General features: G+C 40.3%; 2 protein-coding genes across 5 annotated transcripts in view; one reads left to right on the top strand and one right to left on the bottom strand.

Moving 5' to 3' along the window:
• WBP4 (WW domain binding protein 4) overlaps positions 1–106 on the bottom strand; it is a 24,030-nt gene extending 23,924 nt beyond the window's left edge. Inside the window, exon 1 of the mRNA XM_029960918.1 lies at positions 36–106. Within this exon, the coding sequence (XP_029816778.1) occupies positions 36–106 (71 nt within the window). The remainder of the gene's footprint in view (positions 1–35) is intronic.
• An 11-nt stretch (positions 107–117) lies between these two features.
• Positions 118–15,702, top strand: part of ELF1 (E74 like ETS transcription factor 1) — an 81,139-nt gene continuing 65,554 nt past the window's right edge. The window contains exons 1-3 of one of the 4 annotated variants that reach the window (XM_018071209.2): positions 118–222; positions 4,369–4,440; positions 10,442–10,682. The gene's annotated coding sequence lies outside the window, so the exon portion shown is untranslated. Of the gene's footprint in view, positions 223–887; positions 1,487–4,368; positions 4,441–10,441; positions 10,683–14,494; positions 14,631–15,702 lie in introns of those variants that run through there. The other 3 variants (XM_008934590.3, XM_018071211.1, XM_018071210.1) reach the window with 3 other exon arrangements.

The raw sequence follows: 15,702 nt of genomic DNA, 5'->3' as shown, positions 1-15,702 counted from the left end.
CCCACGGTTCTGCGAAAAAAGTCCTGTTAATTCACCGGCTGCAGCTGGCAGCCTGTTTGCTACAGTCACGCACAGGGGTGGAGGAGAAGCCTGCGGAGTGAGTCATGGCTGTAAGAGGCCCTCCGGTTGTTTATGGCAAAAACATGAGGTGGCTCATTCAACATGTGGGAAACACGGGTTGTAAGAAGTTGCCTCGATCCATCGTACAAGGATAAGGCAGAGGTACCTGTGCATACCACCCTCCACTCCAGCTTGCTGTCGAGCTGCCTGCGGAAGGAGGGGGGGAGGTAACGTTGCTTTTTCCTAAGGGAGGGCTTGTGGTCAGACTGCAGGAGTTATGCATTTGTCAGCATTTCCATTATAAGTGTAGTTTTTATGTAGTTTACAGCTTGGTTATAAAAATATGCACTGGGTTGAAATTTGGTTACAGCCTCTTCTGCAGAAACATCTAAGCAACTTTTGAAATGGTTCTGTTTAGATGCTAAGTGGAAATACATGGAAAATACTAGCTTTTTATGTTTCTTTGAACTTTAAAACTTAGCTGCTTACACACGTGGACACATTTACAGCTGTTAGTCCAAAACAATTCCTCCCTCTCCCCCCCACCCCGAGTTTGTTAAATTGAGGAAGAGTTGAGAGGCTTGGCCGTTGTAGGCATTACTCGTTAATTAGGGCAGCAGAGACTGAAGACTCACAAGGTCCCTGTCGCCTTGCATGAGGGTACCCACCTACCGAAGGGATGTGGGGCACCATGAGTCTGCACAACCCTGGCCCTCGAATGGCAGAGCAGTTCCAGTGCCTCAGCACTGTGGACAAGACAAGAAGCTGGTGTTAAAATGGAGGCAGAATATGTTAACCTTGCTCCGCGGCATTTTTAATTTTATTTATTTATTTTTTTTTACCCTGCCTGTTCAGTTGCTGCTTCTGAGACAGGGAACAAGCCCAGTATTTAGGAGCTTCCGTTTGTATACCTCTGTATATGTACGTCTCTGGACGTGAAACGTCTGCCACCCAGTGGATGTCGCTGATCTCTATACACTATTCTATACATTTACTGCCTCTCCGCCCTGCCCTGCCCAGCCCTACCCCGTCGGTGCTAAGTTTGCTCAGGAACTGTAAAAAAAGCCAGGCTCATCTGGCTGCCGCGGGCCTGCGCACGATGATGGTGTCGGTTGTGACGGGATACACCACGTCCTTCCTGGCTGGCTTGGGTGATGAACCAGAGGTGGACCTCCAAGGTGTAGCAGCTCTCTGGCTGGGCAGCAGTGAGAACAGGTAACATGAACGAGGCAAACAATTATATGCGGAGGGAGATGCAGCTTCATGCCTGAGACAGCTGGAGATTTGGATTTTGCCACCCCTGCCTTTGCCAAAGGATTTCAATATAAAGGTTTTCACCCATATGCTGTTGGATTTTCTCGGAGCCTGGCCTAAGTCCCTGGGATCTGCTTCACAGTTATGCTGAACTTATCCATCTGGAACAGAAGTGAGCGGTTGTTTGCTCTTGACATATAGAAGATGTTTGTAGGTCTAAGTGTGTTTAAAATACAAGTTTTGAGTGTCAGAATTGCTCGCTCCATGTCTGTAACTTTTCGCTTTAATCTTTTCGTATCTTAATTTCCCATATTAAAAAAACATGGATAGCAGTATCCTTTATCTTACAGATCATTGGAGTTATGAGAACCATAAAAGAACCTGAGAGAGAAGAAATAATTTCCTCTGGGATTTAAAATGTGTGGTGATGCTCTAGAGAACAAGGGCAAAAAGAGGAATTTGTCTGTTAATTATCACAAAGCTTCAGTGGGGAAAAAAATGTGACCAGGTCAGTTGCAATTAGAGATTGATCTCCGTGCGTATTAGCACTAGGAGACATTTTTAGTTACCATAGACCACTTAATTCTAATAATTCCCAAATTCTCCTGTCTTTGTCACATTTTTAATACTGCGTTCTGTAATTTCCTAGGTTTTCTTTCCCTTAGGAAAAGTGCCAAAAAGCAGATAGGCAGCTTAGGGTAGTGTGCGTGTGTCACCACCCTTTGTCAGCTGGATTTCTAGTGTAACACCCAGGACTCTGCTGAGAATAACCAGTGGTGATAGGTCGTGGCTGTGCTCTGTGTTGCTGTACTTGCTCATGTCTCAAGTACCTGGTGCTATTGTGGCCTCCACCAGCCCTGATGTGGAAAGCCTGGAGCCTCCTGCTCTTCCCTTCCAGCTGCAGCCTTGTCCTGCACCAGCTCTGGGGGAGAAGTTGCTTATGGCTGTGGGGAAGGCCTACGTTTTCTGATCAGCGTGAGGATTTGAGAAGAATGTGAACATGGCCTAGCAAACACCTACTGAAAATGCACACAGTGCAATTTGTCTTTATATGTTTGACCAAATGCAGGTGGACTTTTCATGGGGGCAGCAATATATGGGCCCCACCCCTCATGTCAGATTTCAGATCTGTCACCAGGAACTGGAAAGGTGCTACAGCCTTTAAAGTTTGCCAGAGATACATTGAACATATAGCATTTTCCCTGTTCTTGTTCTGAAAACAGCTCAAGTGTTTCAGCTGAGTTCTTGTAATCACAGTCTGCCTCTTTCTGCACCCCTCACTCAGAGGTAACCTTTACAGCACATGGAACAAAATTTAGCCTGAGGCAGACATTCAGCTTGGAAAATTTCAACCCAAACAGTCAAAGTCTGGCCAAGTTACAAGCAGCTGGAAGCAGCATATTGCATTGGAAGTGTTCAGCAGCTGCCTAACAGGCGATGCTACAAGCTTCATCAATACTGTGTATATGTTTATGTACATGGAAATACAGTGCTGAATTACGATATTATTTGATAGGTTACCTGATCCACTAACTGTCAGCCAGTTGATTCTGACTTTTTATTTTTTTTTTTTATTAGAGAATGGAACCTAAGCCTCTTTGGTTAATGGTATGAATGCCTTCCCTTATTCACATTATTCATTGTTGTTTTCCGGGCTGAAAAATTAAAAACTTTAAAATGGCGCCTCTGAAATAAATGACAAGCCAGGGCTTACTCATTCTGAATCTTTCAAAATGACTTAGTGATTGTTAAAGACCAGTTTACAATAGAACTAGAGCAAGTTGCTTCCCAGTGTTTTGAATTGTAAAAAACCACATCTCCCAAATTCCTAAGCTATTCATCAACTGTTCTATTGTAGCAGACTCACCCTATATTGTGTCCCTGATATATCTATTAAATCTGCAGTGAAGTGTGAGTTTAAAACAGTGCCATGGAGTCACTGTGGAATAAATACCACAAACATTGGCAAAGTTGCTTCATAAATCCTTCTTAGTTTAGAGAAGAACTGAGGCGTGCCTTTTTTCTATGGGAGTGCAGCTGTTTCTTGTAGGGTTCCCCAGGGGCTGGATCTTGGTGTGAGGCTGGTTAATATCAATATATTCACAGCTTTTGTGATGATACCACATTGTTACCAGTACATTGCATACAGGTTTGTGCACATACGGAGCGAGTTATTAGCATGCTGTACTCCAAATAATTTTTTTAAATGTTCAGTATCCATCAGAAGGCATTTTTCATGCAGCCACATACAAAGGAACCAGGACTGTGGTTACACCAGCAGGATAGTCGACTGTCTTCAAACTGGTAATTTAAAAGATTTAAGAATTTGTGCGGACAATCATCTCAACAGGAATTTTCATTGCAGTTTTGCAACTGCAGTGTAGCCCTTGGCTGTACAGCAATATAAATATTGCACAGAAGTAGAAAAGTACGTGGCATTAGTAAGATCACAGGAATTCCATATCTGGTTTTGCTGCTCTCACGTGAGGAAGGATGTGAAATATTAGTAAGAGTAAAGTGACAAAAGTGATCCAGGGTTTGGAGACCAGTCTTCACAATTTTAGATTGTACATCTGAGAGAGGAAATGATGCCTGTATATATCATATGCTTGTGTAAGGAAAATACATGATATTTACTTGACCATCCAGTGTCTGAGAGATGAAGTTAGGTATGTTGTACCTTGAAATAATAAGTAGCCATGAGGGCAGTAAAGCATTGTAGTGGATTTGCTGTTGCTGGGAGTGTTTAAAGTGAGATGGGGTTTTCTTCTCGAAGATGTGCTTTGGCTTGCTTTGGTGGAGGACATTTCTAGTGTGTTTGGAAAGGGGAAGAACTGTACTCCATTTACCTGCATTCTTTCCTAGATTGAAACCCCAAGATTATTTGCAGTGCCTTCTGTGTATTGTAGCACGTGTTGCTACTTTGGCAAAATTAGAATAAAATATCATGCTTCAGAACCTGAATGGTTTTCTCTTGGGTCAGGAGGACCATTTTTTCTTGGTGCCTAATTTGACTTCTGGGATTATGATTAATTATTGTGTACTTTCCTCCAGAGCTTCAACATCTGGTGGCAGCTGGAGACAGAATATCTGATCCTCATTTACAGAGTCCCCTCGTATTCCCAGGTTGGTGTTTCATCTTTCTTTGTTCAGGATGCTGACAGTTATATTCAGGGCTGAAAAAAATTTCCCCGCCATTAAACAGGCAAGGATGTTACTCACTGTTCAGAGGTCAGCTGCTCAGTGCTCTCCCCTTAACCACCTCTCTGTCCTTCAGGCACGCCCCTCCTGCTGCCAGATCTCCTGTACAAGCGGACAGAGACAGAATGTGTGTGTATGACTTGGCAGCTTAGTACCCTCGGCAGTCACTAAAACAAAAGTTATGATGGTGAAATCATTTTGTAACCTGAAACATGACTGACTGCTTGAATCAAGTTGAAGCATTACCTGCAATTCTCCTTTTCAGGCAGCTTCACAGTAAAGCTGAAGGTTTAATTTGGCCTGGGAATTGCACTTCAGCCTAGATGGCTATGAGATGATGTTTTATAATTCCATAGTTCATTCTTTTTAATATAACAAACAGACACATTTTTTCCCTTGGCAGCTGAACTAGAACAAATATCCTCTAAATGTAGAAGTATTTCTTTCTGTAGAAAATTTATTTTATTGCACCTACTCTAGGGTAAATAGGATCAAAATTCTGATGTTCAGTATTTCACACAGTGGTTTTGATTTGGCTTTTTGATTCACACTTTAAAATGTCCTAGGAATGTTTTAAGGTAACGAATTGCATTTTTTATATAAGATGAGTTTACTGTAAGTTTTCTTGTTGAGGAAAACTGGAAGTTGAGACCAAGTTCTTGTAAATCAGGATCTTGAAAATATGAGTGTTTCTACTGACTTGGAAATACATAAGCACTAAAGCACTGCTCTCAAACATGATTTTTAAATACACTTTCCTCATCTGCCCTACTGAGATGTGCATGTTTGAGAAAATAAAGACAGTACAGCCTTCAAGGGTTTGGCCCATATGCCTGTTGCTACATGCATTGGAGTTAATGATAATGCACTATTAATTTTGAGGACATACAGGATCCAACTTGATAACGAAGTACAAATCAGATTGGATCTTTTCAGTTTTTAAGGGCTCTAGTTAGATTATTTAATAAATTTCTTCTCAAAAAGCGGCAAAATCAAAGAACCAACAGTAACTTTTGAATTCTATTTTGATGTTTCAGTAGTTGAATAAAAACTTGGTTTGCAGTCATGAGTTATAGTTTGCCACTTTGTGACATTTTACTGTGTTTGTAATATTTAGTGAGTTTGAATCCCTTCCTGGCTGTGAGGTGAAACAATGTTTGAGGCTGAGATTAAAGTTTTCAGCATTGTTAAGTGGTTAACATCCCTTTTAGGGGCATATCAAATTTGAACATAATACTATTAAATGGTTGAGCTATATTGCTTACTGTTTGTATGCTTAATAACACAAATTGTGTGTGTGTGTGTGTGTGTGCTTGTGTGTGTGTGACAGTTATGCACCCAGACAACCAAATTAACAAAGGCTGGAAATAGTAGTAAGACTGTTATGTTTGTCAGGTTTGGTTTCTCCTTCACCGCTGCCAAATGTAACTATAGTCAGGATAGTCAAGAGTTAGGTGTTTTTATTGAGTGTATTACTCTGTACCTGCTGTGTACGTACAAACTTTCCACGTGGTCCCTAATCCAGCACATCTGTGGCCACTGAAGATGTAATTTTGCCATTCCCCAGAATTAATTTAATTGCTTTTGGGGTGTGTTTGGGCTCTTTGGGGAAGGGCGTGAGCTGGTGGTGGAGCAGTGGAACTGCTGGTGGAAAGTTGTAGGATTCTGCAACTTGTTGCAGACCTTCAGAGACCTTTTTTGGGCAAGGGTGGAATGCATCCTGGCATCTGTTCTGTGCTGTTTAATTTTGTTAAGAGGAGAAGTTCAAGGAGAAATCTCAGAGTCTGTTGTTTTCAAGGTCTGACATGATTTATCAAGAGAATTACAGCAGATATGTTTGTTTTGAGGGAAACTGAAAGAGTGGACTTTGTCACCACTTTAAACTGCTGAAGAGTTGAGTAGGTTATGCTACCCTGTGTCATGGGATTTGCTATTTTTTAAGATAAATGACAGGACAAGTGGTATTGTGGCTAAGAGGACAGCGAGACTAGTCAGAAAAGGATGGTGACAGTAGTTAGTGTTTGTGTACTGCTGTAGGAATACTGACTGATCCAGCCTTCTTGTTTTTGAATCCAACATCCAATTATTTTGTAATAGTAATGTGTTGTCTAAGGAACAATGAATCTCTAGAGCATAGTCCGTAGCTGTGATGGTTGCTGTCTTCTTCATCACTCGCTCCCCAGCAGCTTGTCATTCCTCTTCTGCTTGCATTTACTGCCCCCCAACCTGCCAGCTGAACACAGGAACCCTTCTGTTTCTGCCAAAATTATTTTGCTTACCTTACCTGGTTAAAATAATAGATTTATTTCCCTCAAAATGGACTGAGGAGCATAGGTGGCAAAGCTGTGGCAGGTTCTGGTGACTGAACCGAGAAGCTGCTGGGGGAAGGGTTGAGGAAATATTGATGTGTTAGTGGAGATGTTAGAAATGAGATGTGTCTGGGATCTATAGAACTGTAAGGCTTTCTCCAGCCTTGTGCTGGCAGACTTGTGACAGCATTTTACTTTTATGTTTCCTTCTTGTAGAGGGAAATTATACCACCACGTAATTTTGTGCAGAGAACAGGTCCCCCAGCACCTGCTTACCTCCTCTGTGGTTGTGCTGAGCTCTTTTCTTACATATTTGCATATCCATGTGCTCTGTGCATCTGTCTTTCATTGGATGACTTTTCAAGTGAAATCTTCATCTTGAGCCACCCAAAACAAACCTAAATGGTTTTTTTAGGTTTTCCTAGTTGAATTAATGTTATGGGTTAACAGATTTGGTCTTTAGGATTTGTAAAAGTATTATGAAGAATTTTTCAATTTCAGCTTTCAACTGTTACCATTACAGCTGTAATATTTTAATGAATGAGCGAACTGGCTTTTGACCATAAATATACTACAGCTATGATGGTGAGAGACAGAAATATACTTTTATATTCTTTGCAAATGACCTTTTGTGAAATTTTTCCAGGACATATCTGTTCTGTTAAATAGTTTTCATGTCTTTAAGATTAAATTTACTTTAATGATACTTTTATCATTATTTTGCTCTTTTGGGAGGGGAGTGAGTTAGTACCTACAGCAGAATGTTGAGTTTAATTCATTACCCATAGTGAGAAATTTGCATTTCTCTCATCTAACTTAGTGGACATTTGTTTAGTGAAGGATTTTTTTGTGACCTTTTTAAAAACAAGGTGTTACATTTTACTAAATGTGAGGAAAATGGACTCAAATCCGATGCTGCTACCAATGGACTGAAATCTGAACGCTGCTACCAAATAACATTGAAGAGCAGTTATCTGTATTCACAACTTAAATTTTTTTTGCCTTGTTCTTTGAACATTGTGTTCTGAGGAGATGAAGAGCAAAAATTGTCAACAGGCAGTTTTTTCACCTAATTAATGATCAGATTTTCTAAGTGAACAGTAGCCCATCAGTGAAGCACTAGAGCTTTTCCAGTTGAATGTGACCAAGAACTCAAGATCTTCCAATTCCTTTTAGACAGTTCCTTCAAGTCTGGGCTTACTTTGTTGTGCTTTACAAATAAGGAAGAAGGTACAGAAAGCCCTGAGCAACTCTGTGGGGAGTCACGTGCTGTTGTTAGCTGGGCGTTGGTGCCAGTGATCAGATCTGAGCAGAAAGTTATGGGGAAAGTGAGGCAATAAGGCCCCATCAGGGACATGGGAAAAAAGAGTATGTGAATTAGCTCCCTGCCACCAGCTCTATTTTATCTCAGTAGTGACTTTTTTTTCCAGAGGATTTCAGGTCTTTGGGTGTTTAATAAAAGTGAAAATAAATGGATGACGAGTAGTCATCTTCTCGGGTCTTGTGCAAGCACAGCTAGCAGAAGTGTATTTCTGCTCTGCTCAGGGCAAGAAATTGTGTGTATGAACAAGTGTTCAGAGTAGCTGATTCTTCTCCTCTGTGCAAGATCCCACCTGGAGTGCTGCATCCAGCTCTGGGGTCCTCAGCAAAAGAAAGACATGGACCTGTTAGAGCAGGTCCAGAGGAGGGTCACAAAAAAGATCAGAGGGGCCGAGGCACCTCTTCTACGAAGACAGGCTGAGAGAGCTGGGAGAAGAGAAAGCTCCAAGGAGATCTTATCATGGCTTCCCAGTACCTTAAGGGGGCTTATAAAAATGAGGGAGAGGGACTTTTTGTGTGGGCAGACAGTGGCAGGACAAGGGGCAGTGGTTTTAAAATTAAAGAGTGTCAACACAACTACTGAATAATTATATGCTGTTTTCCCCATTCCTCTGTTTTGTTTTGTCAGTGTAGATTAACACTTCTGTGCTGTATTAACTCTGGCCTGCAGATCTTCAGAGCAGATCTTCAGCCTGCTCTTTTCTGCCTATAAATGTGAATTGTTCCTTGGGCATTGTACCTGATGATTTGTACCCAAAGCATGGTGTTCTCTCCTCTGTTTTCTCCCTGCATAGTATCCAGCTGCCATTTCAACAAAAGTGTGAATGTGCATTTTCTGATGATGCAAGTAGCATTTTTCTTGTTTGCTATCTGGTGTTGCTAGTTGCTAGTTTTTGTAGCATTTAATGCTACAAGTGAATTTTTTCAATGTGTTGTGTAATTTTGCTGCAAAATTCCTATACCTCCAGATCTGACTTTTGCCCCAATGGTGCACAAATGATATACTTGTGTAGCTTTGAAAACATTCACTGGATAATGTAATATACCTGACTAGAAAGGGGAAATTTATTATATTTTAGTATTTTAAGGGAAAAGTAGTATATTTTCAGAAAGTAAGTAGAAATAATGTATCTAACCCTGTTATAATCACCTGGATACCTTGGGTAGATTATTTGGGATCTTCTGGGGAAGCAACAGCCTGTTGCATGCAAGTAAGGACTAGCAATAAAAGAATTAAATGGTGCTTGTTTAGGGCAGAGGAGTTCCATTTTCTCATAAAACAAAGTAGCAGGGAGTAAGCTGCTCCTAGCTTGTGCAAAGCAGCAAGGGATCATATCCTAAAACCAACAGGCCCGAGGATGAGGACAATTAATGGAAAAAACCCAAAAAAGTAATTTTCTTTACTCTGTCCCCTTCCTGAGTGAGCTCATTGACTGCTGTCTTAAGGAAAGTTGTTTTAATTATTGTTATTCTGAATACTGAAATTAAATTAGTTTGATGTTACTCTTCAGTTACTCACACAGGAAGGCTTCTGTGACCACAGTCACAAGTGGTATATTTTTGTCTGATATGCAAAGCTGGAAAACATTTCTAATGCATCTTGCTAAAATGGGGGAGCATTAAAAGGAAAAGTTCAAGAAATAAAATTAGTTACAGAGAAGCAGTGGATGAAATACTCTGAATTTAGGCTGCCATCCTAGAATGTGAGCACTTCCTCAAATTAGTTATCTGTCCCTTGATGGTAGAGGGATATGAAATCAGTCTACTGCAGTGGGATGTTTTCCAGAGCACACATATTTTTAAAGCTGATGGACCCTCAGTATATGCAGGACAAAATTGATTATAGGGTTAAACATTTATAATGAAATGCTAAATGGACAATATTAGACTGAAATAATAAACATAATATAGTACTTTGAATGGAGTCTCCATGACAGGTTACTTGAGGATAATAGAGCTCCTTCCATTAATAACAGAATGACCTCTTAGAAAGCAGGAGGAAAATCACATCTGTGAAACCCTGCCTGCCATAACGTCTTCTTGTTTTCTTAGCCTCTGGTTCCCAGTTTTGGTTTTGGGCTACCTAAACCACAAAACCAAGAAAGATGATTCCCAAGAGGCTTTTGGAAAACACATCACAGTAGCACCAATTCTCTGGAACCAAACTTCCTTGCCTGCGTTCAGTGAAATCTTCTAGGATATGTTTGACTACTGTACCTCACTTTTATGGGCAAGTGACAATAGCAGAGGTGATGGGTTGGTTTCTTGGAGTGACCCACAGTATTTTAATCTTACAGGATTTGCTGGTAGGACTGCTTGTCTGGCTGAAGATGAGCATAGAGATGGAAGCTGCTGTTTTTGCGACTCAAAATGTGGCTGAGAGATCAAAATGTTGGCCTTCCAGCAGCCAGTTCACCTTCCCTGCAGTGCCAACCTCCCCAATACCCCTCCTTTTTGTGTCCTATGGTTTTTATTTTTTCTCTCTTCTCCATGATTTATGTATTCACCAATTGGTTAATGTAGCATGTATTTGGATAGGTAAGCCTGTTACTTAAAGTATTATTTCCTGAACAAGCAAGTAACCGGGTTGTGTTTCTAGCTAACTGTTCTTTAATAGCCAGGTCTTTACCTGAGTGAGTTGCAATGAAAAATTGATTCGTTCAGATGAGCTTACTTTTTTGCACAATTTATTTTCTTTCTCCTGCCTCTTCAAATTACCACTTTTATCTTTTTCCATTAATTAGAGCAACTGGAAGAGCAGTAATAAACATGCTTTCCTTCTCTTTGTGTTCACATCCTGAGTAGTGCAGAAAAATACCCTGTTGCATTCTTGTAAGCATCTAAAATATTTGTGGAACTCTAGCTCAACATTTTTCTAAAAACGATGTTTATCTGGATTTCCTTTAATTCCATGTATTTGGTCTGCAACCATTATAGGGAGTCAGCACAAGTGTGTGAGGTAGCCAGTGTGGCCTGCATAGGGTGGTAGGATGGAAAGGATAACAAAAATGGGAATAGAAGCAAACAGTTTTTCATCTGACTGGAGCAGTGGAAAACCTTGCAGCAACCACACCAACAAGTGCAAATACTGGAAGCTCTTTTTGTTATTGTCTAAAACACAAATGTGAATAAATAATTCCCTGGTACTTCTTTAAGATATCAACAATAATTTCCTGTAGCATGGCTGACTTTCCGGGACTGCGCAGCCTCCGCAACCTAACCCTCTAGTCTTTAAAAGAAAAGTATTTAAAAAAAAAAAAAAAAGAAAGAGGCAGCTGCAGAAGTACAGCTTTGGGTCCAGAACTGTCTAGCTAAGGGCGGTGCCTGGCTGTTCTCTCTCAGGAGAGGGTTTGATGGGGAACATTATGATCCCTCCCCCCTTCCCTCTCCTCTCGCTCAGTATAAAGGCCAAACAATAACAGCAACACTAACACCACCGTGCTCTAACTTTGGCGTGTCTGTGTGCTTGTCTCTGGGTGTACCAAATACTTTGTCTGTGATTAATAGCATTTCTTGCATAGAAATTTCTACAAATCTCAGCTTCATTCTTGATTTTTATACTGATAAATACAGATATTAAAAAATCCAGTGTGAACACTGTTGGTTTTTTTTCTTTCTTCTTCCCAGTATCTGTTTATTATTCATGAATGTGTTGCAACATCTAAAAATGTAATGAGTGACTCACAAAATGAGAAGAGGAAAAAATACAGTTATAGCTTTTTAATGAGGCTTCTTCGGTCAGCTAAAAAGTGTCCCAGTTAAGAAACCACTGACTATATAAAAGCCACCCAATACTTGGTTTTATCTTCCTTCTGGGTGTATTTACAACATAGTTTCACTTGGTATATATTTATCTTCATTCATATGCCTGATTTTTTTTTGTCTTGTATTGGGGATTACAACGTTCTGACATCAAAAAGAAAAACCACAGAACAACATATTTACAAATAGTTCTGGATTTTTCTGTGTGTGTGTGTGTAAGAAAGGAAAAGAGCAAAGGCTAAATTTATGACTACTGGTGTAGTAACACCTCTAATAGTTTCAAATTGAGCTTTTATTCTTAAAAACTATCCTTGCAAGGACTCCAGAGCAAATAAAACCATCCTGTTAATGCAACACAGCTATACACAGAAGGAGTATACTAGTGGGGGATCTGAAGCTTGTGGGATTATGTTCAACGCCGTTCTGCTTCAAGAATCAAAACTGACTTTCTTTATGGAAGGATTGTTTCTTACTCTTGGAAAATCTAAACTTTTCTTTCTTTCATGTGTTTTTGAATTTTAGCAGTATTTATCAATTTTACTTCATGCCTTGTATCCCCTCACCTTTGTGTCTTTCTTGCACAATAGTGGGAAATCTGTATATTCTTAAAAGCTTTTTTTTCAGTGCAAATCTGTAGAAATAGATAGGCAACCTAATACTTGTCTTTCAAACCAGCTGTACACCCAAGTGATCATTTCCTTTGTAGAGTTAAGGATCTAGAGTAATCGTACTGCAGTCAGGCTTGCATAGCCTTGTATATTATTGTATATGATTTTAAAGGAATTTTCAGGGCTGGCACATGTACTGCATGAGAATTTGGGATAAAAACATGATATTGCTATGCCCTTACTGGTTCTCTTGGGATATTCAGTAAGTATTACCATATAAAAATGAGTTCATATTAGCTTTGTTTTGTTGCAAGTATGTTATAGTGAAGTGTTCTGTACATAAAACAGTGTTGCCTTTACAGTGCAAAGCTATACTTGGACCTTAATTAGAGCAATACTATCTTTTGCCTTGTTTCAGAAATGGTTTCTGCCTTTTCAAGCATTAAGGTCTTCTAGATTAAAAAAATAAATTCAGATAGAGTTATCCATGTGCTGGTATACAATAAATTTCTCTGATCATTTCCTTCTGATTAGTCGCCTTATTTGTTGTAGGGTCCATGCTACAACAGAGTCTAGAAATGACAGTCCAAGATGTAAGGAATGTTGGCCTTTTTGTTGGCCAGTTTAGTGACTCTGAATGAAGAACTGGAGAGTAGCAAATTATTAGTGAGTTGGATTTCAGGATACAGGAGTTTTAGCTACCTGTCTGACTGTGGTTAATGATAAGATTGAGTGAGGCATGATGATTTCTCCTGTCTGTCATCTGAGAAAAATGAGTAACGTTGCATGTATTTTGCAAATATTTTCAGATCATCGTTAATTATTTTTGTTTCATGATTTTTGTGCAGTCTAAAGCTCACTGAGAGAAGAAATATAGGATAGAAATTTGTCCTGTCTTTATTTTAATTTCTTTGCATGACTTGCCTTAGAGCTGTGGGTTTATCAGTGTGACTTCTGTCATACCTACTGGCAGGGGTATTTATAGGATGTTAAGTGACTTCCAGTGCACTTTCCAAAATAAATGGGGAAGTAGCTTGCAGAGGGAGGGCAGAACAAGAGCTAGCTCAGATCTGAAAGCTGTGGGTTAAGCAGCACCCCTGTCCTTCCTCTCTGTCTGAAGCATCCCCCAAGTAATGTGCCTTTTTTTTTTTTTTTTGTGACTATTGTGCAATCATGGGAGTCTTAGGATGAAAATTTACCTGAGTGGTGGCCCAGACTAGTAGTTCACTACCACCCACAGAGGAAGGTCCCATGTCCTTTGCTGGCAGTGCTCATCACAGTCTGAGCTGGTTCAAGAGCAGCCAGTGTTTCCCGCCCACCCCAGTCAGCTTTCTGCCACAGTAATGCATTTAATTTAATTAATGCAATAAGATCAGTGGAAGGTTTAACAGGTACCACATGGACCAGAACTGGTGCAAGGAGAGGATGGAAAAAGTGTGGTTGGGGTTGGCAGAGAAGCATCAGAGAGGAGCTGGAGCTTGCAGCTTCTGGATGAGAGTAGATCAGAGATTATCCTGTGTCAGAGCTGTATCTACTACCTGGATTTTTGCAGTTCTTTCCCTGTAAAAGTTGCTTGTCAGTAGAAAGGAGAATATACCCACATGTTAAACCATTCTCAGAAATACCAAGGAGCATTACTTCTCAGGGAGGCAAACCTATAACAAAAGGAGGAAGGAAGGAACTCGAAAGAGCGAGGAAAAGTGACTATACAAGTAGATTTTCCTGGAGGCTTGTCATCACTGGGATGTGACCTAGGAATACCTTAGAGATGATCCAAGAAGAGTTTGTGCAAGGCTGTACAAGGTCAGAGGTTTTAGCTGCGTGGGATGTTGCTGTGCAGCCACCTTGCCAAATCTGCCCTCACTAGGAAACTGTGGAGGCAAGGTTCAAAGCATATAATGGATGAGGTTAAAGTTGCCTCGTGCTTGGTTGTGAATTCATCTAATTTTAGACACCTCTTTTGCCCCTTCTGGTACCAAGGCATAATTTCTGAAGGCTTGTGCAACCACAGACTTGAGAAACACTTCCTTATATATTTGAAAGAAGATGACATTGACTATCTGAAGGATTCCAATTAAGCACAGGATGGCCAGGATACTTTCCCTCTCAACTTTTGGTAAGTGTAGTGATCTTTTCATATGCACTTTGTTTGCTACCACCTTTCCTTTCCTACAATTCAACTCAAGTTGAGAAGACCAGCACAGTGAAAAAGTAGACTGCTTTCTCTCAAATCATTGTGCTCTACTTTCAGCCTATACTCAGCATGCACTAAAACAACAATGAACCATACTTTTAAATTGCAAATTAAGAACTGATAGCTGCATGGGCTGCACTCCAGGTACCTAGAACTCTGAGTTCTAAATTTCTTCTTTGAGATACTTTTTTATCAAAATCTCTGGAAATGTAAATCTGTAGATGGGAAACAGTTGTCTTAAAAATTTCAGAAGTGTATGGTCTGAATTCGTGATTAAGTTGTTAAATAACACAGTTACAAGAATTTTTCTGTACCTAATGTCCTAGCAGAGACTTCCCTTGGGGATAGGAGTAAGTTACCTTATAATTTCCTGATGTGATTTCTTCATGTCTAAATGTTTAGGTCATTATGCATCTGGCAGCATTAGAAACCCACAATAGTGTTCCTCTGTGTTTTATGTGGCACCTACCACAGCGGGAGGAGCTGGTCCACAAACCCAAAATACCAGGACAGTAACACTGTGATAGACGTATATTATATTTATGATATTAAAATGTGGTAGCATTGCTACTGGTGTTTCTTGGTGACTTGGGTGAAGGCTGGTTCAAGTGTTGTCCTTCCACACACAAACAGTGTGATTTTGTGTGTCCATTGCTCAGGTGTTCTTTCCTGCCATGCTTGTGAATGGGATTATTAGAATTTCCTTCCTACAGGGATGCCTGAGATTAAATATTTTGCAAAGCTCGAGATACTGGGATCCTACAAAAACAAATGCAAACCAGAAGTTCCTTAAATCAGATTTTTATCCAGTCTTGAGGCAGACTTTGATGAGGTCCCAAGCCTGTGCAAGTTGATTGTATGAGCCTGACTTGAGAGCAGGGTGGTGAGATCTCCTCTTGCAATACTGGAAAGGAGTTAACAGCATCTCAAGCTGCTTTAGGAATGGTACCATGGGGTTTCACATAATCAGGGGCTTGGTAGGGCTTCTCATGTC

The sequence above is a fragment of the Manacus vitellinus genome, unplaced genomic scaffold (assembly GCF_001715985.3).
Source record: "Manacus vitellinus isolate BGI_N305 unplaced genomic scaffold, ASM171598v3 scaffold_2_pilon, whole genome shotgun sequence".
Lineage (NCBI taxonomy): Eukaryota > Metazoa > Chordata > Aves > Passeriformes > Pipridae > Manacus > Manacus vitellinus.
The sequence above is the reverse complement of the archived record's forward strand: the minus strand, read 5'-3'. Positions and strand labels throughout refer to the sequence as shown.